The sequence below is a fragment of the Mustela erminea genome, chromosome 1 (assembly GCF_009829155.1).
Source record: "Mustela erminea isolate mMusErm1 chromosome 1, mMusErm1.Pri, whole genome shotgun sequence".
Lineage (NCBI taxonomy): Eukaryota > Metazoa > Chordata > Mammalia > Carnivora > Mustelidae > Mustela > Mustela erminea.
In genome coordinates this window covers 99,518,651-99,544,339 of record NC_045614.1, presented here as the reverse complement: position 1 = coordinate 99,544,339, position 25,689 = coordinate 99,518,651, and the positions used below count along the sequence as shown (strand labels likewise).

General features: G+C 51.1%; 1 protein-coding gene across 2 annotated transcripts in view; it reads right to left on the bottom strand.

The window, feature by feature from the left end:
- PDIA5 (protein disulfide isomerase family A member 5) overlaps window positions 1–25,689 on the bottom strand; it is a 91,367-nt gene that overhangs the window by 55,707 nt on the left and 9,971 nt on the right. For both annotated transcript variants that reach the window (XM_032335195.1, XM_032335202.1), the window contains exons 2-5: window positions 14,988–15,114; window positions 11,972–12,059; window positions 2,283–2,366; window positions 1,943–1,988 (exon numbers count right to left, since the gene is read on the bottom strand). In XM_032335195.1, the coding sequence (XP_032191086.1) occupies window positions 1,943–1,988; window positions 2,283–2,366; window positions 11,972–12,059; window positions 14,988–15,114 (345 nt within the window). The remainder of the gene's footprint in view (window positions 1–1,942; window positions 1,989–2,282; window positions 2,367–11,971; window positions 12,060–14,987; window positions 15,115–25,689) is intronic.

Here is a 25,689-nt window from a genome sequence, read left to right as displayed (position 1 = left end):
CTGAGAAAACACACAGCTACACAGCCTTGGGAGGTCATCAGAGGCTCATCTGAGTTTTGGCTTCCAGGTACCTCCGGGCCTCACTGCTTACACACAGTAAGGATTCTGCTGGACAGACTGCTGATCAGCAGAAGGCCACTTACATAAGAAGGTCCCCTCTTTCCCCTCCCTTGTCTGGCCTCTGGCTTCTGCAGGGGCCACTGCACAGTGCCGGCAGCCAGGTCCCCGCCGAACCATCCAGCAGGACAGCGACAGCAGCCAGAGCAGGGGCCTGCACAGGCACCCAGCCAGGCTTGGACTCCTCTAGCTCTCTGCACATTGAGGCCAAGGAAACTCCCTGAGAGGAACACCAACCTGTGACCAAGGAGGGCTTTGGTCTTGACCACTCCTGCTGGACGAAGAGCAGAAGCCCTCAGGCAGTCATGGGAAACACTATGCCACTTCCTCTTAGCTCTGGAGAGCTCCAGGGGCTCTACCCCAGGCCCTGATAGCCCTGGGATCTTTAGAGACCCTGGGACTAAGGATGCTTTCTCTCCACTGAAGACCCTGATCCTGTCCAACACTTAGACCTCTTCTCCAAGTGGAAGTCACAGAAAGGATGGAGAGTGAGCAGATGCCGCACACCTTGTCTTAGTAAAGGGGTGGACAAAGACCAGGCCTCAGCCTCCCCTACCTAGGCCAGCTCCAAGTGCTCAGGCTCCCTGCTCCTTCCCCGCCCCCACAGCTCTGAGCAGCTGCTATCTCCTGCTCCACGACCCCAGGACAGCCAGCTCGGAGGGAGCCACGAAACATAAATTGGACACAGCCTCAGATATGAATACGAAGAGCCCCCAGGACCCCCTTCCATCCCTGCACGGCACTTCCCCACCTTGTTCCCGGGGAGCACATGTTCTCTCCCAGGGCTTTAGCTGATGTCTTAACAACACAGAATAAGAGGCTTAAGCAACCCTAGTTGGGAGAACTTTCTCTAAGTGTCTAAGTGGGTGTTAAGATGAGTAATCAGGGCGAGTCTGTAGAAGGTAAAATCTGTAGACTTAAAAAAGAAGGAAAGTTGGTAGGCAAACAGGAAGTGACCGGGGAGCTGAGGATGAATGGCAGAGGAGAGGGGTCCTGGCGGCTGCACAGACAGACGGACGGACAATAAAGAATGGAAGGAGATGGAGAGAGACAGAGAGAGAGGAGCATGGGGTTCAAGCCAGTGAGATAAGCAGGAGAGTCTGAAAAAGTAAGTTCTGCCTGTGTTGGGAAGAGAGGAAATACATGGCCGCAGGTATTTCTGGGGCAGGGGGATTCCGCCTGGACCAGACACAGAAGGAGACAGGCTTGATGGAGAGGATGGGTATGCTGGAGGAGGAGAATCCAAGGGCAACAGAAGGTCTTGGGGTCTTGGGGTGACAGCACCTGCGGGTCCCAGCCCCTCCACACTTATTTTCATTGATGGTTTTCTCCACTGACTTCCCAACTGGCTCTGTAGCAGGAAGCAACTCGGTGACATGGGGATGTCATCTGAACCGAGCTGCAGCCGCTGACGGGGCCTACCTGCCTATGTCCCACCCCCTGTGCTCACCTGGGCACAGGGAGTCCCCCCCCACCCCAAGCCTCTGGAGAGCCAGCATGGACATTGCCGCGGAGACGAGGCAAGGTTCACACCACAGCAAAGGGAGACCCAGGCCTCTGGAGGAGAGAGGCAGATGGTGGCCTGCCTCCTGGGATGACTGCTGATAGATTTGCACACTTATCTACGAGGCCAGTCCCCCTTGTGTTAACAGTTACAAACTTCTCCAGATATTGTGCTGACATGTGCTCCAGAGATAAGAATCCCTCAGGTCATTTGGAAGAGCTATCTGTGCAATCTGCCCTTCCTTCTCTCAGAGGGAACCTGCCAGACCTTTGGCATCTGTTCAGATGCTATCTCTGCTGAGAATGAGGGAAGTAAATTTACCTTAAATGTCACAGCTCGGTTATATTCAGTATGAAATGCACCATCCCTGTCAAATGAGGAGAAAAAGGTGTTAACTTTAAGAATGGTTGTGAAGATACATACCTTTGGTTTCCTGCAGCATCTCAGTAACATTCAGCTATTGAACACGGTTCAAGATTTAAAGAAAGAAAGAAAGAAAGAAGGAAAGAAAGAAAGAAAGAAGAAAGAACGAACTGTAAACACAGGGAAAAAATATCATTCTGAAATAAAATTAACCTAACTAAAAACCACCATTCCCTGAGAATACCAATGAAAGCTTTCAGCACTTACTTGGAAATTGGAAACGCCCACAGGTACTTACTGGTAATGGAATAATTCAACCTTTTTGTCCTTTGGGCTCAGGTCAACTTTCATCTTCTTGCACAATTTTCTACTCTCGGCATCACTGAAAGACACAAATGTCGGAAGCCATTTGTTACTGGAGGTCCTCACAAAGGTGTTGACAGAGTAAAATTTGCTGTTGGTCTAAGAAAAGCCTGGTACCTTAGAATTCTCAACAGCAGGTAAGGCCCTGATGGCAGATGCATATTCCAAGGACTGGAAAAGGAGGGTAGCCAACGGGAGATAGGCTCAATCAGGAAAGAGACAAGCAGATGTGGAGAGTCTCCCTACATGTGAGGGGCAGCGTGGACAGCTCTGGACAAAGCCAGGGCCCAGCAGCACAGAGGGTGGGCAGCCCATTCTAAGAAGAAAACAAACTACGGTATACATATGTGGTCCCCATCTCGGTTGCTCATCAGAATCATCTGGGGAAGTTTAAAAAAAAGACGGATTAGCCCAGCCCTCCCCAGATCATTACTTCAGACTCTCTGCCTCAGGGCCACGCCAGTTTTTGTTTTTAAAGCACAAATGTGTGCCATATGCCACCTGCTAGACACCATCTGACCAGGGTAAGAGGAAGACGTTCTACAATGCTGACGAAGATATGAAATTGGACCAGGTTTGACCAAAGCCACCGGGAGAGAGGAGCGAGCTTCTGCCAAGTGCAGCATCTGCAGTATCTACACTCTAGCAATTCTCCTACGAAACATCGATGGCATCGGTCCCATGCCATTGGTCCCCTGCCATTGATGGCTTACAGAGTGCTCATGCCTGATCTCACCTGACCTGGCTTTCTTCCTGGAAGATCAATGGATTTCAAAATGGGGTCCCTGGACCAGCAGCATCAGCACCGCCCAGGAATCTGTTAGAAATGCAAATTCTTAGCCCCATCCCAAACCTACTGAATCAAAACTCTGTGGGGACTTGAGCGAGTGTGTTTTAAAGAGCCTGCAAGGTGATTCTGATGTAGGCCCCTGTCCTGTTTGGGCTCTTCCTCCTCTCCCCAACCTCTCCAAGGTCTGGTGTCCCCTGTGGCCTCCACCAGCTGCTCAGCGGCCTCATCTGACTCAGGGCTTTCCCCATAACCTCACCATACTCAGCCAAGTCTGCCCAGCCAGAGGCAGCCAGCTGCCCCACCCCCGCAGGGCCATCTCCCCAGATCAGCATCAGCTCCGCGAGGGTATGTCAGCCACAGGTCCCCACTGGTTCCCCTTGGCTACACTGCATGAACCACTCTGTTCTGCCAGGAGTGACAGCCACTTGAGGGAAGTCCCCTCATATCCCACCTGTGTATACATCCCACCATCTTCTACAGCCACTGGCTCCACAGAGCTGTGTGCTGGCCTCAGGACAGGCAGATTAAACCATTCAGCTCAGCTCTAAAAGCAACTCCCATCAATGGACAAGTGACACTGTGGCATCTCATTTTCAGTGTGAATAAGCACTATGCAATTCAAGAAGCCTGTCTGACTGGAGAGATGTGTGGGGATGAGAGAGGGGACCACTCTCCTGGCCCCAGCCTAACTCAGGCCCAGGCTTTTCCCTCCCTATCTAGTCTTAACCTGGGGCAGGCACCCCTGCAGCCGCTGTGGTTTCCAGCCCCAGGCCTGGCAAACAGCAGGGACTCAAATGAAATGCATGATGAACTCCAGAATGAAAGGCTAATTCACATGACAGTGGTTGCTCCCCCAAGGAGGCAAGGACACTCAGAGACACGGAATCCCCAGAGAAGGAATCAGCAGGGGCAGAGAAGAGATGCAGATAGGCCATCAGGATGCAGCAGAAGGCATGGGGAAGGGCAGCCCCCGGAATCCAGGAGCTAGAAAGCCATACCCAGAAGCCCTGTGAGGATGCCATACACACCTCCACTGACAGGAGCCATTACAGCCTGGGCCTGCGCTGGCCACAGAGGCTCTGTAGTGAAGTCAGGCTGAAGGGGTGGGGAGGTCTGTTTCCAGAGGACTGCATGTAAGGTGCCCTTTCCCTGCCTGAGCTCACTCCCCACAAGAGAGGACTCCACTCAGGGTGTTTACAACCATTCACTTGGCCCTTGCCTGGTCCAGCTTTGTTCTGCTGCACTCAACTGTTCTCCTGGGCGACCACCTGCCGTTTACCCAACCACAACAAGAAACAGCGGCCAGGTCAGGAAGGGATCTTGAGCGCTCAGGCCTCCCTCAGCCCCATCCCGGCACCCAGCAGGGGCACCCAACCAGCTTGCTTCCACTGCCACAGCTGAGGGGGTCGCTCAGACTGCACAAGGCAGCCAATGGAGGGGCGATGTGCCACCCCACGCTGGCTCTCCTCCAGGAGCCCGGCTGGCACCCTCTTCGATGTGACTTTCACAAAGCAGAGTTTAGGTGGGACAGGGCTCAGAGTCATTCGAACCCCAATCCCCGCCTTGATCTGCCAGAACCTGCTCCAAAGGAAAGTCTGGCTGCCACAGCTCTAGGTCCTTGGTGAGCTCAGGACAGGCTCAGGGGCTGATGCTCCAATGCAACCTGCTGGGCTAAGCGGAGCCAGGAGGGTACAGAGGGTCCCCCACCGGTTCCTCAGCATGGACCCCCAAGCTGCAGCCCCCGCCCCGGTAAAGCAAGTCACAGCTGCCTCTGCCACAGGATTCCTTGTTGCAGACTCGGTGCAATGTGCTTCCCTCTGGGTTGTGATACTCCCCAAGGATCTCCTCCTCTTCCCTGCTCCCTACACTCACAAACGCACATACACAACTGTGAATGCATACGTGCTCAGAGTGGACTGTGCGGAGGTGGCCTCCTGGCCTGTCCGAGCACCTCTGGCCCAGACCCCAGAGCCTCAGCTGAGCACCTTCCTCAGGCCCGCATGCCCTTCCCTATGGTCTTCTGTCCACGGCAGTGTGGCTCCACATCTGACCGTGTCCACTGTCACCCCTGTCTGCTCCGGGAAGGCGAGGGCTTTGCTTGGCTCAGAGACAACTCTGCAGCTGGCCCATAGCGGGCACTCTCCGAAGCCTGAGTGAGCGAGTGGGCGAACGAGGGGGTCTTGTCGCTCCTGGGGTAAGGCTCTACACTTCTGGCTCTCTGGGCTCGTCTCCTTAGCGCCAGGAATCCTGCCAGGTGACAATTCCTCATAGTACTTCCTCCGACTGGCGCCCCGTCCTCCTGTTTCTCAGAGTACGTGTGTATGCGTGTGCGCACACATGCACATGCTAATCATTCAGTACACACAATAAACGTCTTCAAGAGTTCAAGAAAGGCAGAGAAATTACCCAAGCTCAGGACCTTAAAAGGATCTGAGCTGATAGATGAAGCACAACTAATTGATTTATTGGCTAGCTCCCTTTCTGCTTCCCTCCCCCAGCCAGTGAGTGAGGCTCTGGGGGGAAAAACACAGGGAGACAAAGGCAGCAATCAGGGAAATGAGAGGCTTTGTTGGGATAAGGAGGGAGGGGAAACCCAGCATGGATCAGAGAGCGGACTGCTATGCAAAGGCCCTCACCTGCCATTCCCCACAGTCCTGCAAGAACAGACTGTCAGCAGGTCTGTCTGCCAGGGAGGCTGGAGCCCTGCCTCCCTCTGCTGTTTACTCACCCAGACCCGCTGTGTCCTGTCCCACCCCACCCACCCCTTGGCCCTCCTCTCCACAGAATGTGAGGGAAAGATTCCAGAGGCTGCCAGGCCAGAGGGACAAAGACACACACACATGTATTTGTAGGTGTTGTGGGCTGGCGGGCTAGGAGCCCGGTGTGGCCCCCATGGGGCATGCTGCCGTGTTTACTAGATCTTCCTGTGGGGCACGGTTGTCCAAGAGGCTGGCCACTCTTGCTCCAGGGAATCAGACCCAGGAATGAAAGGTTGGGGGAGGCAGCAGGAAGGAAGAGAAGAAACAAGGTGCTGGAAGCTCAGAGAAGGGAGGCATGCCCTTCCCAAATCACAGCCTATGGAACCACGCCCTCCCTGGAGGAAGGTCTAGCTACCGGTGGGAGGGACTGACAGCTTCTAGATCCCGCCCAGCCATCAGCCAGCCTGTGACCTCTGGTGGGGCCTGTAGTGTCCCGAGCTGCAAAATGTTGGAGCTGCCCACACAAGGCAAATAGAGCTCTTAATTCCTCTGTAGGATTCAATACTACTAACACATAAAGCGGGCTGCCTGTATCCTGACAGGTGCATCAGGAGCCAGACCCCAGGACAGAAGGTGGAGACTCAGGGAAAGCTGAACCTCAGGCTTCTCCCTCCAGCCCCTCAACCGTGTCCTGGCTCAACAAGTCGGCATCCTCAGAGCCACATGGGCAGGATGTGGAACATGCTGTCCCAGCCATGGCGTGCCCGCTGGCTAACCCAGACTTTCCAGGTTCTATCGCCCCCTCAAAGCAGAATAAACCTCTTTCTCCCATCTGCCGGGTCCAACATGGTGGGATTCTGAGCAGATGGACCTGGGACTTCCTATAGGAAATGTAAGAAGGGTCTCACGCCCAAGACATGAAGAAAATGGGAGAGGACTAGGAGCGAGTGAGCAAGAAAACGCTGTCAGAGTGACCGCTAGGTGCCACGTACCCAGGACAACCTGAAAGAACGCTGCTGGAGGGCTTGAGGAAGGAGACAGAACAGCCTGGAAGGGCTGGATCTTAAACCTGGACCAGCCTTGGTGGTCACATAGCACCTTCTGATGAGGGACTTGAAAAACAGGGATCATCCCAGGTTGGCCGTTCTGTATGGTACCTACCTCCAGACGGCACAGGGTGTAAGAAGATCTCCACAGTCCTCTCCTCCCCCTCACCACCCCCCACCAGCCCAGAGATTCTCAAGCTGTGCTCCTCAGCAGGGAGCATGGCCCCCCTCTCCACTAGCATGGGGCGATGTGCCGGAAGGCATCTGAAGCCACAACATAAACACAGCACTTCTCCTGGGAGTCCCCTTTATCCCCTGGTAAGTAGTGTTAAACATGCTTACATATGAAGAAGCAAATGCTAAATGCAAAGAATTTTTAGAAGAAAACAGAAGACTTCAAAATATGTGATCCCTGCCCTGGAAGGCCCCACGGCTTGGATCTGGGAAGCCAGCACCACTCCGGGGGAAGCAGAGCAGATCGGAGAAAGAGAGCAGGGAAGACGGAAACTGCGGCTAGGTAATGGCCTTACACCCTCAGGAAGAGCCGAGAAGTGAGCTCCAGGTAGATGCGCAGTCTCGGCCCAGTGAGAATCAGCCTGAGGAATTAGCATACCAGGCTCAGCTCCCTCCTCCTGGCTCCAGCTCAGCTGCCCCGACAGCAGCTCTCCGCGCCAAGGCCGAGCGCGATGCCAGGCTGCGGGGCACGAGGGGAATACCAACGCCCGCACACACAACCCACTTCACAGCCGGACAACCGTCGCCAGCCAACCCGAGCGTGGCTGCTGAGCTCTGAGCCAGGAGGTGGACTGAGGGGAAGGGAGAGCTGACAAATCCCTGGACAGAAGCCAGACACCCCACAGACACCTCACAGCGACAAGCTTACAGGGTCTGGAACCTGGGAGGAAACCGACAGAGGGGCACGTGTGACTGCAGCCACACGTGCAAGGGTAGGGAGGGAAGAGCCTGAATATCAAGAAAAAGGGAGAAAGAAACACCCAGAGAGAAAACAGAGGAGAAGAAAGACCAAAAACCTAGGGGAGGCAGGGACCCAGAGATGGGGAAGAGGCGGTAGAAACTAGCAAGGAAAAGGGAACAAAGCAAGAGAGAGGCCAGCAGCTCCGAGGGAAGGACAGGAGAAACATAGGAGAAGACACCCAGAATGGGGGGAGACACAGAGGAAGACACCCCCCCTCCCCAAGACTGCCACATACTCACATGCATACACACACACCAAACCTGGCAGCTTCCAGGATTTTCTGAGCCATGCTATTCAGGGATGAGAGCAAACCGGAAAGCCGAACTCCACAGTTCACACAAGATTACGCTGAAGCCCAGGGAGGGGCAGCGACTTGCCAAAGGTCCCACAGCTATTAGCTGTCCATCTAGACTCAAGGCCAGGTCCCATAACCTACAGTCCTACACGTCCCACTGTACCTTAAACTTTTTAAAGGTCAGAGCAAAACAGCTCTGGGGCTGTCTCTCATGCTCAGAACTTTCTTCAGGGGCATCCTCTCAACACCCAAGGGACCCTCCTCCAAGAAAGCCGTTGAAGAAGGCACGCATGGTTTCTCCCCTCGGCTTCTTCCGGGAATGCTCAAAACAATCCTGCCCAGATGAAAAGTAACAGGAAAAATGGGATCTCACACTTAAATTACATTCTAGAAAGAGCCTGCATTTACGGGCTCCTCACCACAAACCTGGAAAGGCAGCAGAATATATACTATTGTTGCACTTACAGATGAGGAAACAGATTTGTCCAAGGTCATAGGGCTCATAAGTAGCAGAGCTGACCCTTCTACCCAGGCTTCTGCCATTATTCTGCACACATTCAAAGACACTTCACGCCATAGCACTGCCTTCTTTTGCCCTAGGAGGCCTTCTATCCCCATCACCTGCCCTCAGAGGGAGAAAAGCAGAGTGGGCTCTTCACTCAAGACCTTCCTGTCACCCCCTTCCAAGCCCTGGCATCCTCAGTCTAGCCTCCAACCCTCTGCTGGCAAGCCAGAAGGCACAGCTGGAAAGGAGGTGAGAAGGGGAACCTCAGGAGGGCCCATGCGAGGGGAGGCACGCTCGGGCTGACCACCTGCCATTTAGTAGCTGCTAGGATAAAAAGTGAGCAGACGTTGGCTCCATTCCCCCTGCACACTCCACTGCAGATAGTAAGAGGAAGTCCTGCTGCGAGCACTTCTGCCCATCTCTGATCCTCTCATTCAGACTCAAAAACACACACTGAATACATTTAGGACACAATGAGAGCTGTCATCACCAGGCCCTCGGGTCAACGTGGCGGGTTCCCATAATGGTTTATAGGGCATGTTGAGAAGTCTATGACCTGGAGCAGCCGAGCAGGAGGGCAGAACCAGCTCACGCCCCTGGGGAACTCCCTGTGTCATGGCTGTCCCTGAGAACTGCCACCCCCAATGGCCTGCATGGACTAGAGCCCCGGGTTCTGTCTCTTGGGCTGCTCTGGGAAGATCTCACTGCACCCAGCCTCTGACTTCAGATTTGGACCCAGATCCTCCTCCTCCTGCTTCCAACACAACCCATTAGAGCTCCATAACCCATCTACTTATCTCAGCTATTTTAAGAGCCATCTAACATTTCAGTTCATACTTCTTCTTGGAGGGATGAACTGAGTGGCAACTATGTGGCACAGTGTGTCCTTCTGTCTTAAGGTCACCCCTTTAAGCTCTAAGGTGTCCCCCTAGATTTTCATCTTAGCACATAAGAAGTCACAGGGTTATTTCTCCCACTGGTACTCTTATTGACTCCAGATGTCGTGTCTCCAAGCAAGCACTGGATTCTGATGTTCTAACCTGGTCCTCTTTAGTCCTGCCCCTGCAGCGAGCAGGCAGACTGCTGCCTCCTCGCCCAGCTGCAGAGGGCCCCAGGCCATGCTCGGGGCCCATACCACAGGGAGCTGCCTGCAGGGAAAGCCAGGGCACTTTTAAAGACCGGGTACTCAAAGGTCTTTGCCCCAAACTGTAACTCTGCTTTCACCGTGAAGCTTTTCTCAACCTTTCCAGGCAGAATAAAGGGATACCCCTCACACCCAGAGCCTCTGCTGATTGCACTTCTCACAAGAATTGTAATCACCGAGTTCAGTGTCTGCTTCCGCCTCACACGCTGAGGACACTATTATCCATCTGTGTACCTTAAGGCATAAAGGAAGTGCTTAGGAATGTTCCAGGAGAAGGCAGCAACTACATCAAAGCTCTCCTTCCCATTTCTGCCACCTGCAAGACTATGAACTCTCTGGGATAGGCTCTCCTGGTTGGCAGGCCAGTGTCATCGCCAGATACGGAGACTCCACAGTGCCCTGTTCCCTCAAAGAGGCTCTGTCACTCTGCCAGTCACACAGTGCACTCCTGGGAGAATGCAGGAGACTCAGACACACCTAGGACACAAGAACACTCTTGCACCAACTATGAACTAGAATTAACCAGTGGCCAAGATCTCCCCAAATGTCTGGTGAGCAGTCTCTTCCACTAAAACAACGTTTGAGTAAATCAGGAGGGGTGAGGCTGGAGACAGGAGCGCGCACGCACACAGATACCCCTACGGCAAACAGCACTCAGCTAAGACTTCTCCTCCTGGTCTCATCCAGTGCTTTGTCAGAATAAAATCCCCCTTCAATTTTCACCAATCATGCGGAAGACAAACTTGAGGCCATCAGCTTATAAATCAGTGTGTCCCAGAAGTTCATGCCCAAAACAGCCGTTTCGAGTTCCAAATGGAGTGGGAGAAGACTGGACTGGAGCGAAGTCTGCAAAGCCCAGTTAACCCATGGTTCGTAGCTGGGCTGTGGCCCGGGCAAGAACAGCTACAAGAAAGGTTAGGAAAGGTTAGGATGGCCTTTGCAGGCCATCCAGGAAAAGAACTGCCTCTTTTCCCAGCAGAGCCCCGCCTCTTCCTCATACTAACAACAGTGCAATATCCTCCTTTCCCCTCCTCTTCCCAAGCCCATACCCCTGAGGGACCCGAAGTCCAGGTGACATGTGGCTAGACACAGGGGCTCTGGAAACACCTCCCATCCTCAGTCAGAAGCAGATGTCCGCTGGCATCCACCAAGGGCAACACAGAGCCTTGCATACAGTAGGTGCTCCAAACATACAAAGGACAAACCTGCTCCCGGTTAGTTTTTCCTACGTTCATTCACTCTCTATGTGCCTTTTCTATACTTAGGCCAATCTATACCAAATTGGGAGCTAATTATATAACGAGGGGGTGTGTGTATGTGCACACACACACACACACACACACACACACAAAGCACAGACAGATGTGGAAATTATTCCTGATGATTGAAAGGAAAGGGAAGCTGAGCACACCCTAGACTCAAACTCCCACACTCGGAAGAATCCGAGGAATTCCATCAAGAAAATTCCATCAAGAAACCCCAGACTCCTGCCTCTGGGCTGGTGTCTGATCCTGCCACCTTAACACTGACAAGAAAGTCTCTGGGTAGAAGGAGGTCAGGAAAGAGGAAAAGGAGGAGGAGGAGCGGGCAGTTCTGGCACGGGGACAGATAGGGGTGGGCAGGGAGACATGGGTCAGAAGAGAGCACTGGAAGGACAAAGCCACCTGTCCGGGCCTGATCTAATGGAGCTACCGCAGAAGGCAAGGCAGCCGTCCCTCAGACCAGCTGATTCCACCACTTTCATGCTGTGGGCATCGGAGAGCTCTATGAATGACCTGGGCTGGGGGTAAAGCCCCTGGTTCTTGCCACAGACCCCTTCTAGGTAAGCCTGCCGGGTGACCCTGAAAATAACCTTGCTCTCAGGAAATCAAGGCCCCCTCTCCCACCCACTGGGAAGAAAAAAAATCATGTCATACGTGGTACTATGCAAAAAGGGAAGAAGAGTGGTGGGGCTGGAAAGAAAAGGTGGGAAGCCAGAACTGCCCCTTCTCCAGAAAACAGGTGACCCTGCGGTAAGGTGAGAAAGGCTTTCCTACCCCAGTCTCTCCATCACATCCTCTCTCCCAGAGCCTTCATCAGGAACCATTCCCTACCGCACCCAAAGGTGGGGTAAAATCCCCAAGGAGGCCCTGCCCTTCAGCCCCCGTGCCCCATGTCCCCCGGACATACCCACAGTCTACCCAGCAGATGGTGCCTTGTCCTTTCACTGCCTGGGCCACAGTGGATAATAACCTGAGATGACTTTCAGCTGCAGCCTCTGTAAAAAAACAACAAAAAAAAATTAAACATGTGTGCCCGAGCACACCAGCCATCTTCCCTCAGGAGCAAGGAAGGATGGAGACCTGTCCCAGGGAGGAGGTCTAGAGCACCGGTTACAACACTGACCCTGGGATTAATAGTTCGGTGAGAATTCTTCTCTGAAACCCCTGCTTCCGCCAGCCTCCGGAGCCCTCCTCAAGACACAGAGCCCCCAACTCACCCCTCCTTTCCACCACACCTCACACCCCATTCTTCTAAGAATCTCTCAGCCAGATGCTCAACTCTCAGTAAAATCTCTGACTCATTACTCTTCTGGTACAAACTGTGAAAATCCTGTAACCAAACGATTACAACTCTATAACTAACACTGGGAACAAGTCTGCCCATTCCACACTCCTCTGTCCTGAAGCCCATGCTGGGAGCTCACAAGAGCAAGGACCAGACTCTTCCTTTACTTGTGCGTGACATCCTCGCCTCAACAGGGGCTCAGGACAGCCTGGTGGTTAAAGGAGGTTTATATGTGACACTAGTCTCTGATGGACCAATGTCAAGTGGATCCAGGTCACAATTCACAGTCCATTTCCCCAGCAGTGACAGAAGGGCCATCCCTGGCAGTACCTGGAGGGTCACCTGCAAAAACAGGCACTATGCCTTGGGGGCAGGGTGGAGTGAGCATGAGAAAGTAAGTTTGTCACTGGGCCTCTGGGCCAAGTGTCGCAGGCATCTGGGCAAAGCCCTGGAACCTATGGTGGGAGGGCAGGTGCTTGGGGACAGAGCCTCACAGCCAGGATTCCAACAGGGCCAGCTTGTGAGGGTCTGTGGCCGGCGCCTCGCCTTTCCCCATCACACCTGGGAGCTCACTTGAAGGGCTACCGTGCAGACATCAGGAGCGAGAACAGGTCCGCTGTCCCCCCCTACCACCCCAAACCATAAGATACATTCCAAAGCCAAGCAGAAAAGATGTCTGAATTATTTGCTTCCACAGATTCCCTTTTCTAACAGGCATAATGGTAGCTGTTTGTGAATACAAAGCACGCTGAGCCTTTCACAGAAGTGAACAAAAAGGATCTTTCTAGAGAACTGCATGAAGCCACCCGAAGGAGGCACTCCTGGGAACCCGCACAAACCCAACCAGAGGAGGGGGTGCAGCAGAGGGGGGAAAGCCATCGCCCCACCACGCACCGGGACTTAGATGGGGCTCCCTGGGGCAGCAGGGGAGCGCAACTTGAGCTATATGAAGCACCCCTCTCTGAACCCCATCTTTCAGCCGGGGAAAGGAAGATGCTGCTTGAGAGGAGAGAAGTGGAGAAAATCCAGTTACTGCACTGCTCCACAGCCCACTGTGCTCGTCACAGCTCAGGCAGCCTGGGTAAGGGGGCAGGAAGGTAAAATTTTCACATGGGTCCTACTGCCCGGCAGTCCAAGGTGGAGAGGCGCCCAGGAAGCACTGGAACCCCACTGCCAATGAGTGAGCCAGAGGCTGGGTAAGGGGCAGAAGAGAAAGTAAGAGTGGTCAAGGCCCTGCTACCTAATCATCTCCTGATCTCAGAGCCCCCCCGCCATTGCAGGATTCACACATTTCTTCCTAGGCTCCAGCAGAGGAAATGAGGTGGGGGAAGCACAGAGGGCCAGCTGTATCATCCACCAGCCAGTGGAGCTCAGACGAGTCAGCTAGTCTCCCCCTGCCTCAGTTTCCCCACCAGAAAACCAGACGCTCTCTGACAACCTGCAGTGCCTCCCTCATGGCAAAGGAGCAGATGGGAATGTGACCCACAAGTTCCCTGTGGAGCCCGTGTAAGATGATGAGCTCCTGTGACGGGACCGACCCAGAGAAGGGATGGAGCATGTTTTTGCCCTGGCAGCCGCATAAGCATCCCAGGAGGTAAGCCAGGCTTATTCAGAGCCCTGCACCCCAGGCTTCAGGAGCAGCTCTGCTTCTCCTTTGCCTCAATTTCCCCCTACTCCTGACAATGGAGAAATGCTAGACACGGGCCAGGCTCCCAACAAACAGCTCAGGAAGGGTGTGCCAAGCCCTCCAAAGGGCAAGAAGTAGCAAGTGCCAGGGTGCTTAGCGGATGCAGGCTTCAGGAGAGACACACGTCCAAAACATCCATCAGCCCCCAGTGCCAATGAGTGTCGAGGATGAACTGCCAGGGAGAACTGGGCCCGGAACTGGCCCAGCCTCTGGCTGCTGCTTCTCCAGGGCACAGAAAACTTGGCATCCTGAGGAGCAGTGAAAACACTTAACTCTGCTGGAACAACATCAACAGTCAGATGTTCGGATATTCGTGGCCAAGAGCTAAGCAAACCTCTCTCCAGCCACTATGCCCTGGCCAGCCTCAAGGTCAGAGGAGGCAAGCCACAGCTCCTACCCCGCCTAAAACTACTCTGTCCTGCTCCTGGAGCCCACTGCCAACTCCATTCTGTGTTCTGACCCCAGAGTGGGACAGATGGGGACCGGGCAGGACCAGGGCTGCCAGCCCGGGTGTGTGCTCCCAAGCCTGGGACCAAGTCAGCTGACGACAGCCCAGCCCCATCACTGAATCAACACCTCTGGTGAAACATAGCCCGTCGTGGCCAGCCTGCACCTGTCCAGGAAGCCAGAACATCCGTGCCCAGCGACTACCATCCTCCATTCCCCTTCACACACACCCTCTCCCTCCTGATGTAGTGAGGGCTCCAGAGGCTCTACCTAAGAACAACTGATTACAGGGATTGGAAACAGCATCTCAGGAATCCAAAAAGACAGGAACAAACACCCCTCTGTGCCTTTGCTTCATTTTCTGGGGAAAGCTGACAAGCCTGATGACCCTCGGGCCCTCCCTGAATGCTTTCTGGTCCTGAGGTCTCTGCCTCCCACCTGTGCCCCGAACTCAAACCGTCCCATTCCTGATGGATGACCCCCAAAACTAGGTTGGGCACTCACCAGATTTGGAGTAAAGCACCAGCACATTATTCCGGGTCCTGAGAAGTTTTTTCAAGTCCTTGGGGTCAGAAATTCTCTCGATGAGCGAGGAGACCTTTGTGGAGGACAGCCACGTTGGCAGGACCACCTGGGGATCGAGAGACCAAGGACCGTGAGCCCCAGCTTCCTGCCAGGCCCAAGGAAGGATGGGTGCCTGCAGACACACTGCCTAGAACCTACTTTACTTCATAGGGATAAGAACACACCAACCCCTCTCGGGACACTGCATCAACCTTTCCACCTTATTGCTTCGCCAAACCACCAACAGCTCTCCCCCAGGACACTGCCCAGCTCACTCCCAGTCTCCACCTCAGCATTCCTCTTCAGGCCCTTATACAAAGCTGTAAGAGCTGCATTCTACACAAGCAGGCTGCCGGATGTACCAGCCACCTACTCAATCCAGACCTCTCTGGAAAGTCTGTATCTGTACCCCACACCGCATTCCAACACCACACACCAGAGCAATGTGCAAACTCCATCCCACCTAGAAGCACTGAAGCACAAATCCACAGAGAAGTAAGATCACTTCTCATATTTAGGATGGGAATGGAAGGTTTTCTGCTTTTCCCACTCAGCCAGTGATCTCAGGAAGCCAGCCAACAAGAAACGAGCAATTCTTCCCAGAGAACCCGGAGAACAACCTTGGGTACTGGAGGCCCCAAGCACCTCTGCAGGCACGAGGAGTGGGCTGGAAGCAGGCTGGGGAGGAAATGTGTTAAAAGTCTGAATAAGGAACAGTCACACAGCAGATCCCCTTACCCAGCCCACAGAGCTGGCCAGCAGCCCCTTGCCTAGTTGAGGGAAAACACGGGGTTACTATATGGAGAGACTGAATAAGAAAAGCTCTGCTGGGAGACACCAGGCAAACAGAAGAAGTATGGTCCTGAGAGAAAACAAGGGGATTAAGGGAAAGTCTGCAAACTGAATCTGGAGATCACCCATCCCCGTGAGCCCCCACTCCCCTGACATCTCCCTTCCCTCTTCCAGAATGCTGCCAGTCTTATTCCCCCAGGCAGGAGATTAGAGAATTTTTCTCTGTGGAAACTGAGGAGCACAAGAAAAACAGCCTAAAGATGGTGTTTTGGAGAGCCTCCAGTCAAACACCTGAGTTCCCACTGAAATGCCCACTGTGAGGCCCTCTCAGTAAACAAGTGCCCTCTACCTCCTCCTCACACTCACAGTCTCCAGTGCATGTGCCAGTGACTTGCTATTCAAGACAGATAACCCAAGTTCTCCAGATATTTGAGGAAAGCCCTCAATACAAAAGACAGGGATGAAAACAAAGTAGAAGAAAGAGGATACTTAGAAGAAAAGAAAAAGAACAGAAAACAGAAAAACTATGATTATTATTCTCAGAGAAATGAAATGCCGCATCCATAAAACAAGAATAGAATGCAGGGCGCCTGGATGGCTCAGTCGGTTAAGTGTCTGCCTTCAGGTCAGGTCATGATGCCAGGGGTCCTGGGATCAAGTCCCACATTAGGCTTCTGCTCAGCTGGGAGCCTGCTTCTCCCTCTCCCTCTGCTGCTCTCCCCTCTTGTGCTCTTCCTCGTACTCTCTGTCAAATAAATTTTAAAAATTAAAAAAAAAAAAAGAATAGAATGCCACGAGTAAGGAATAGTCAAAGAGGATCAGGAAAAACTCTTGGAAAGTAAAACTCTCAAAGAACTAAAAAAATTCCAAGAGTTGAAAGTAAAATTAAAAAAAAAAAAACTCCTAGAAAATAAAATATAAAATTAAGAAATACAAAATAGAAGAAAAAGTTAAGGAAAATAAGAAAATGGATCCATTAAGTGCAAGAGCCAAATTAAAGTAACTCAAGGAAAAGAAACTTAAAAAAGAAAAGAAAAAAAAACAACTTCAAGAAAATACCCCAGACTTCAAGAATATAAGCCTCCAGTTGAGAAGGTCCCACACAATGAATAAAAAAAGACTCTCACCAAAGAACATCACTGAAAACTTTCAGAACATTGCTGACAAAGAAGAGATTCTGAAAGTTTCAAAGAAAAAAAAACCTACCACACACAAAAAGATCAGGAGTCAAAACTGGCCTAAGACTGCTCATCAGCACACAAGATGACAATGAAGCATTGCCTCCATGATTCTCATGCAACACTATCTCCAACTGGAATTCTATATCCAGCCAAATTATCTGTCAATTATAAGTACAGATTTACTTAGGCTTAAGAGCTCAGATGTGAAAAACTTACCACCAATATACCCTTTCAAAGGAAAATACTGGAAGTCATGCTCTATTAAAACAAATTAGTAAAAAATGAGAAAGACAGGGAATCTAGGAAACAAAGGATCCCACAAAGGGAGGCAAGAATTACTATGCTGATGGTGAACAGGAGTCCAGGATATATATCCTGTAGACTACACAGCAACCAGCCCGTAATGGAGCAAGGACAAAGAGTTATGGATGAATGTGGCCAATAAAAGGAGGCAACTGTAGATTATCTGATAAGCTTAACTGTATTGATCAGTTAAATAATCTGACCAAAGTTACACAGCTAATAAGTAACAGGGCCAGAACCTGAGCCCTAGTCTCTCTACTGGACCCAATGCCCTCTTAGTCCATTGCCTCTTTGCAGCCAGAAGGCTTGGGCTGCATCTGAGCTGTACCAGCCAGTAGCTAAGATACCTAGTCCACATCACCTGACCTTTTACAGCCTAGTGCCTTGCATCTGACATGGAAATAATGATACCTTCCTAGTGGGATGGCTGTGAGGATGAAATGGGTAACTTCTCAAACATGCTTTATAAATCATAAAGCACCCCAATGGTATCAGTTACCATAGTATATAATACAATGTCCCATTTCTGCAGAGTAGAAGACCAAAATGTGGCCATATTCTAGCATTTCTAAATCTGATCTGCCATTGGAATTCAAACGTTCCTTCTGCCCAGGGTCAAACCATCAAAGAGGAAGAGTTGAGGAACTGTGTCCCTCATTCTGCCCTGCCAGAGCCGGGCAACCCACCTTGAGAGCCCACCAAAAAGTTCATTCCTTATGTTATTACCTGTTATTCTACTGCTCTCAGGTTGCTAATGGACTTTAGACTAAAAACTCCATAGCTCAATACACATGACTGAAGGAAAAAAAGAAAAGAATCTGTTGGAAAAACACACTGATGTTGCTGTGGTTTTAATCCTCAGATAATACGGTAACTTGAGAAAAACAAACTGCCCATGCCCAGTGCCTCAGTACTTTGCCCTGTAGACCAGCCCTCCTGAGACTGGCAGGCACCTACCCTTGTGGAACAGGGAAGAAGGGGAGGGAAAGGAGCCAGGCCAGGCCCAGTGCCCACCTGTCCAGGCAGTGCAGTGGCACGCCGCTGGGCCACTGATAGCAAAGGGTCTACAGCAGAAACCTCAAGAGTCAAGTCCAATGGCATACCCACAGCTTCCTTTCTCTAAAACCCAATCAGTCCCTCCAATCATCTAACCAATAGCCACCCTCATAGTAAACAAACCACTCTCCAGCCAGCCACCAAAACCTCTGACCCAACATTTACCCTCACACAGCAGAGAACTTAAGTTCACCCTAAGAAATGCACTGAGCTAATGGAATACTTGAACACTATCACCCAGTATGATGCTAGGGTTTAAACTGGACACTGCCCATGGCCAGCCTGGTTTAGAACTCCCTATGGAAGTGTCTCCTTCCCCCTCTCCCTCCATCCCTACCACACCCCTAGACTAAGAACTCTGGAGGGTGGAGCCCAGCATGGTGCCTGGCCCCTTGAAAGCCCTCAGGAAGTGTCTGCTCAGCATCATAACCATGAAGAATCAACTGGTCACCACACTCCTGACTTCTACAGAGGAGGTCATAAAGTGAGTCCGTGGCAGCTCCTGCGAGACCCAGGATGGACCACCGAAAGCAGACAGACCACAGGGCAGTCATCATCTGGACTGGAGAATCGTGGGAGAGCATGGGTGGGACCAACTGGGGGGTCTGGAAAGCCTGGCTCAAGAGCCTCATCCGGCCATGACCTTAGACTGGGCAGCTACCAGGGAGGCTGGAGGTGGGAGGACCAGCTGGGCAGCTACCCAAGGGGATAGAAATGGGTCTACCCAAGAGCCTCAGGGGGAAACAAGAGAACTCAGCAATTATTCCTATGTAAGCAAGGAAGGAAGGGAGAAGAGGCTAAAATGATTCAAAGGCTAGGCATGCACAATGATTCTGGGCTAGGCGTGCACAACGACAGCCAAAATGGAAGAACTGAGCAGTGGTGGCAGGAAAGGCTGTGGTCTTCCGTTGAGAAAGTTGGTAGATAATACACTCAGGTGTGGACATGTGGCCAGTACAGACATCCTCCAGGCTGGAGAGCGGGCCCTGAGGCCAGTGAAGGCTCCAGGGCCAGGTTCAGAGGGAGACAACAAGGGAACACCTCAGCTGAGGGGAGGAAGAGGACTGAGAGGAAAGTCGGGAAGGAGAAGGTGGGAAGTGCTGCATCAACACAGACCAGGGAGGAGACCCACAGAAAAGGGGGTGATGACCCTGCGGGCGAGGCCATGGCGAAGTCCCCTGGGACATCATGAGTGAACCCCAGCAGTAAGCGGGGAGGGCGGCCAGAAGCCAGCTTGCACACCCAGCCTGCAGTGATTGACAACAGGAAGCCGCACAGGTGGCCCAGCCAGTCAGGAGAAGGGTGGGCGGTCTCCCCTGTGGAGGGATGCACGCATGTGGGCACAGGGGAGCAGGACTGCCTAGAGAGGCAGGAGGGGAGGAGATTCAGGAGCAAGAGAGAAAACACAGTCAGGAGAGCCAGATCCAGGGGAAACAGATGGCGCGGTGTGCTAGGAGCAAAGGTGGCAGGCTTAACATCACTGAGAGGGGGAAGGATGAAAGGCCCCCTGGTGCCTGGCCCCAGAGGGACCACCCCCTTAGCTCACAACCAGGGGGCGGCCAGGAGGCCGTCCCTTTCCTCCCTCCCCTAAGCCTCTCCTCCAGCCACTTAACATTCTCCCTTCTCCTCCACTTCTATTCTTTAACCTTTGCAGAGTGCACGCTCCTTCCCTTCCTTGAGACCCCGCTCCAGGGAGCCTCGGATCGCCTTGCCAAGCACCTTCCCACAGACTTCCTAAGTCACAATCCACAAATAACAGCAATAACAACCATGTTAATGGTGCACACATGCTCAGGTTGTCAAGCCTTTGGGGGAGAGGGCGGTATCTGAGAAGCCAGCCACCTGCCCAGCCAGCCACGGAACTGTCCCCGGGTGCGGCAGGCTCTTTACACTCTAAGTCACTAGCTTTGGTGTTAGAGGAGAGAGAAAAAAAAAAAATCCCCTTTGTCCACCATGCAAACCCCTTCTGACCTTTCCCCATGATTGCTTTCTTTCTGCTCACCATCCCTCAGCTTCAGCAGTGTTTACAGCAAGGCTGGGCTGCCCACCATGGGCTGGGCTGAGGCTCGTAAAACTGCCCCCCACCCACCCACCCAACGCAGGGCAGGCCATGGCTGGGAAGGACAGCTGCCCTCTTTCTGCTGCCTGGGAATCCAGGCCCCCAATGCCACCCCCGACCCCGTCGCAGTGCACACCCCCTCAGAACACCAGGCACCTCCATCAGAGTAGCAGCCACCTCCGTCCTCGGGCCTCCATCCACCACCCCAGGCCCTCTTCAGGGGCAGGAGCCCTTGCCCCACCTCCACCAGAGCTGGAGGCAATGGGTCCTCTCATCTTCCAGACGCCCTGAGCGTGCTCCTGCCCGTATCACGGCCAGCCTAGAACCCCACCCTCATCAGAGTCCCACCCCTCAGACACCAGGGAGAGAGCACTGCTTTTGGAGCCATACAGACCTGGGGTCAGATCCAGGGGCCATCATTTACAGCAACATGACCTCAGATGTTAGTAGCCCTCTCAGGGGGGCATCTCCCCACCCATAAAGAGGGGAGGACAGTACTGATACTCCCTTGTGGGGCTGGCTGAGGTTAAATGAGGGGGAGAAAAGTACATAGAGAACCTAACATAATGCTTGGCACACAGAAGTACATAATAATCATAATTATCTTTATTAGGACTATTAGTGAGACAAATCAGAGATAGAGCAAGAACAACAGTGAAATGGGCACCACCTCTTCCTCTCCAGGGCCTTGGCTGCAATCAGGCAAAACAGCAAGTCCAGGCAGGAAGGAGCATGCACGTACACACACTCAGGATGTAAAACCTGAAATCATCACCCATCCGCATGGCAACCCAAACCAGGAGCCCACGCAGCACAGGCAGAGCACTCCTTCCAGATTTCATGCCCGTTTGCCCCTCACCAAACCCAATAACTGGGGACTAGCTTCATCCCACGAAAAGGAAACTGAGGCTCAGCAAGGTTCTATCACTTACCAAGGTCACACAGTAGGTAAGCAGCAGAGCTGGGACTACACCTCGGGTCTCCCAGCTCCTGGCCAGAGGAATTTTATTTCTCTCAACCCTTTGAGCTCCCTGGACCCATGCAGAAAAGGAGCACCTCTTTCCCAAGCAGGGCCTTTTGGAGAAAAGCCCCCAACTTCCAGAATCCCACAGCAAGATGGGATTTCTAAACTTCTGCTTCCTGCAAGCCCACAGTGCCCAGCTGTCTGTCCTGGTTCTCAGTTTGCTGGGGCAACTGGTCCAGATCCGCTGCTCATCAGAGGTCATGTACAGGAGTCTGTGCCCCTTTCCAGCTCCCTCTCTCCCTGACCTACAGCATGCATAAACTCATCTCTCTTCACTTAACCTCACCCATGATCCCCACCAGACTAACGAGATAAAGAGCAATACAATTCTTGAAAATAACAGGGAGAACACTCCTTGCCACATCACACCCTCAGCTTTAAAAAGCTCCAGCTCTCTGGGGTACATGCCGGTACCCTCATGTTCCCTCCAGCCGGGGAGGCTGGTGTTACAGATTCACTCCTCAATGCTGACCACGAAGCTGGAGGTATTCCGTTATGTAAAAGCAGTTTGCTGAAGAAGGAGGATTTGAAGACAGAAGTTTAGCATTTAGGAAAAAGGGTGGAGGTGGGACTTGACCTTTTTCACTCTGTCACCTGAAAAAAGATACCCTTCTTATGTTGGGAGCTGTGAAGAAACCAGTTTAATTTAGTGTAACCCACATTTGGCTCAAAATAGTTTTCAAATGTCAGAATCTGAAAGTCTAGACTCTTAAGAAGCTGGTGGTAAAGGAATCCAGGAAAAAAATGTTAAAAACAGATGACCTGAACCCAAGATCAGAGAACTTGAGGTTGGCTGAGAATTTAGAGCGGAAGGTTCGGTGGAAACAGCTAGAAACCCAAGTTTTGCACTAGCTTTATTTACTGATTGTGTGACCTTGGACAAGTCCTCTCTCTTCTCTAAGTTCCTGTAAAATGAAGGGGCCAAAAGTGATTTTTCCAAAGCTCTTTGCAACTGTGACATCGTGGTAAATCCATCCTCATGACCACTACCAGAGAGTACCTCAAAGTAATTATACCTTGTGAAAAAAACCTGCCAAATTTCTCTGAATATATGTCCACCCACATTAAAAGCCACTCCTCTCAGTCTCCCTTGCAGCAAGTGTAGCTATGTAACTAAATTCCAGCCCTTGGAATATAAGCAGAGGAGTCATGTGCAAATTTTAGGAGCTGTTCCTAATAGACATCTATGTCTTAGTCCCCTCCTCCCCCTGCCAGATGGAATCTGGACAAGATGGCTGGAACTCAGGCAGCCACCTTGAGACAATGAGGAGAATGGATCTATTAAAGATGTATAGTAGTACCATAGAAGTACCTGGGTCCCTGACTTCCACGGGTATATACTGGCCTTAGAACACTGCTTTCTAGGCTTTGACATGAGTGAAATATATGATCTTTGTAAGGTACTATCATTCTGGGTGTTCCGGCACACACACAAATAGATCTTGAGGATCTATTGCGGAACAAAAGCTTAAACTAGAAAGAAATATTAACACCTGCTCCAGTTGGGATATTTCAAAGTGTCTAAGGCATTAAATCATGTATTATACTTCAGATAAATTGCTATAAGGAAGGAGACAGAGAAAGTATCAAAGGCTTGATCTACTGTGATCTACTTGATCTACTGTGTGCTTCATTATGTCTGTTCTAATCATGTGTATTGGTCAGTTAGTGACAACTACCCACAAATGAAAGGAAAATTAGCTAGTAGCTCTTCAGTTTCCCAGCAACCTCAGGCTTTTACTACTAAGAAGTGGGGTCACTGCAGGAGACCAAAAGGCCTTGCACTTCCCAGACTACAGTAGGGCTGGTCAGTTTCCCCGTTACAGGACTCCTCTCCACATTCCTCACATGCCATATGCAGCCTCCAGGTAGCCCTCCAGACCAAGGACTCAAAACTGGATGCTATTCAACGTAGTGGGTCCCCAAGGCTTTGGGAACTAAATATTCATACGTCCATGCCCTCCACACTACCATCTCATCCCAGATAGCTTTGGTCATTAGAAAGCAAAAATGGCCCCCTCTTCCAGGCCACTCTATCAGCCCATCACACTCTGAAGATGGCAAACGCATTCCTTCTTAGGATTCTGTAAGTAAAATACCTCAGTTCCTCACCTATGCCTTCAAGCCCTTCACCGTTCTGAATGACGTACCTCAGACAGGACGATGCTGCTCATGGCTCTCAGAGCTATCCCACGCCAGCAGCTGAGTTTTAGAGCTTGGAAAGAACAACGTGCTATATTCCTAGAATTTATTCTGGGAAATAAATACCTCTGCTTTCATAATTCAAAATATAGGAAATTAATCTCAACACAAATCTTGACCAGTGGGTCACAGTGAGAAAGAAAAAAAAAAAAGCTGAGACACATCATTAACGAATCTCTTAAGTTATGGCGCCCAAATGTCATACAGCACTGGCAAAAGTACAGTTCTTTTGGAAAGCTACTTGGCACAATTGGTCAAGTATCTTAAAAGTATTTATGCTCCTTGACTTCGTAATTCCACTTTTGGGAATCTGTCCTGAGGAAACGAGCAAAGGTTCTGACAGATGACTCACAGGGTCCCACTTGTAAGAGTCAAAAATTGTAAACAACCTCAATATTCAAGAGCAGGGGAATGGTTATTTCGAGGAAACCACTCAATGGAATAACAAAGCCATTTAAGTGATGTTTTCAAAAACTGCACAATGAAAAAAATATTTGCTTTAATATTAAGTGTTACAAAATAAAATCCAGGGAGGCGCCTGGGTGGCTCAGTCAGTTAAAGGTCTGCCTTCAGCTCAGGTCATGATCTCAAGGCCCTGGGATCAAGTCGCATATTGGGCTCCCTGCTCAGCATGCAGCCTGCTTCTCTCTTTTCCTCTGCTCCCGCCCACACCTCGTGTGTGGGCCCTTGCTCTTTCTCTCTCTCAAATACAGAAATAAATTTTTTTAAGTAAAAATTAAATAAAAAACAATTCAAATGTGCATAGTATGATTACAACTATACACAAAATTATGCTCAGAAAAAGACTGGATGAAAAAATGCACCAAAGTAAAACTCTGTCCTTGGATAGATTTTATTCTTCTTCCCCTTTGTCTATTTTTCTGTCACCACAATATGCATGTCCAATTTAAAACTTAAAAAAAAAAGGAATTATCACCATTTGGACACCATCATGGAAATAATTAACAATCTCACACTATCACCCCATAAGCAAATATAACTTCAGAGGGGAGAAGCCTGGCAGAAACGTCCTTAACTAAGGGACCAGTGCTAGCAACACAGATAATGAGTAAAATTGACATCATATGCCTCCAGACAGAATGCACTGAATGAAAACATCATCAAAAACCCAGCTGAGGGGCGCCTGCGTGGCTTGGTCGGTTAAGTGGCTCAGGCGGTTAAATGTCTGCCTTTAGCTCCGGTCATGATCCCAGGGTCCTGGGACTGAGCCTGCATCGGGCTCTCTGCTCAGTGGGGAGCCTGCTTCTCCCTCTCCGTCTGTATATGGCTCTGCCTACTTGTGCTTTCTCTGTCAAATAAATAAATAAAATCTAAAAAAAAAAAAAAAAAGGTGAAGGACATTCTTAAAAATTATCAAGGTCACGAAAGACAAAGACTGAAAAACTAGTCCAGATTAGAGACTAAAGAGATATGACAAACAAATTCAACGTGTGATTCTGAACTGGGTTCTGAGCCAAATGCCACAATCCTGACTGCGATCATTGTACTGTGGCTATGTAAGAGAATAGCCTTGCCTTTTAGGAAATACTGAAGGGGGCAAAGGAGCATCATGTCTCTGAACTTTATAAACGCTACGGGAGAATGTGATAAAACAAATGTGATAAAATGTTAATATGTGTAGAATCTGGGTAAAGAGCAGATGGGAATCCTTTGTATTCTTCTTGCAACTCCTCTGTAAGTCTGAAATTAGTTAGAAAAAAAAAAAACTTCCCTAAAAAAAGACGGGGAAGAGAAAAAAAAAAAAAAAAAGATGCCCAGAACACAAGCAAATACTGTCCCCACCTCTTCCTGAAAGCCTGTGCCAGCCAGCACACACTGGTGGCACCTTCCGAGGTAGGAGGAGTGCTTATCTGCCCTTCTTCCCTTCCAGCTGACTCTCTGCTCCTCTGCTCACCGACACTGTATTTTTTATAGGATCTATTATATGAAATCTGCAAAGCACTCTGCATGCAGCACAAACCTAGAACGGCTTTGATGAGAGAGAGAGAAAAAGAAATACAAAAG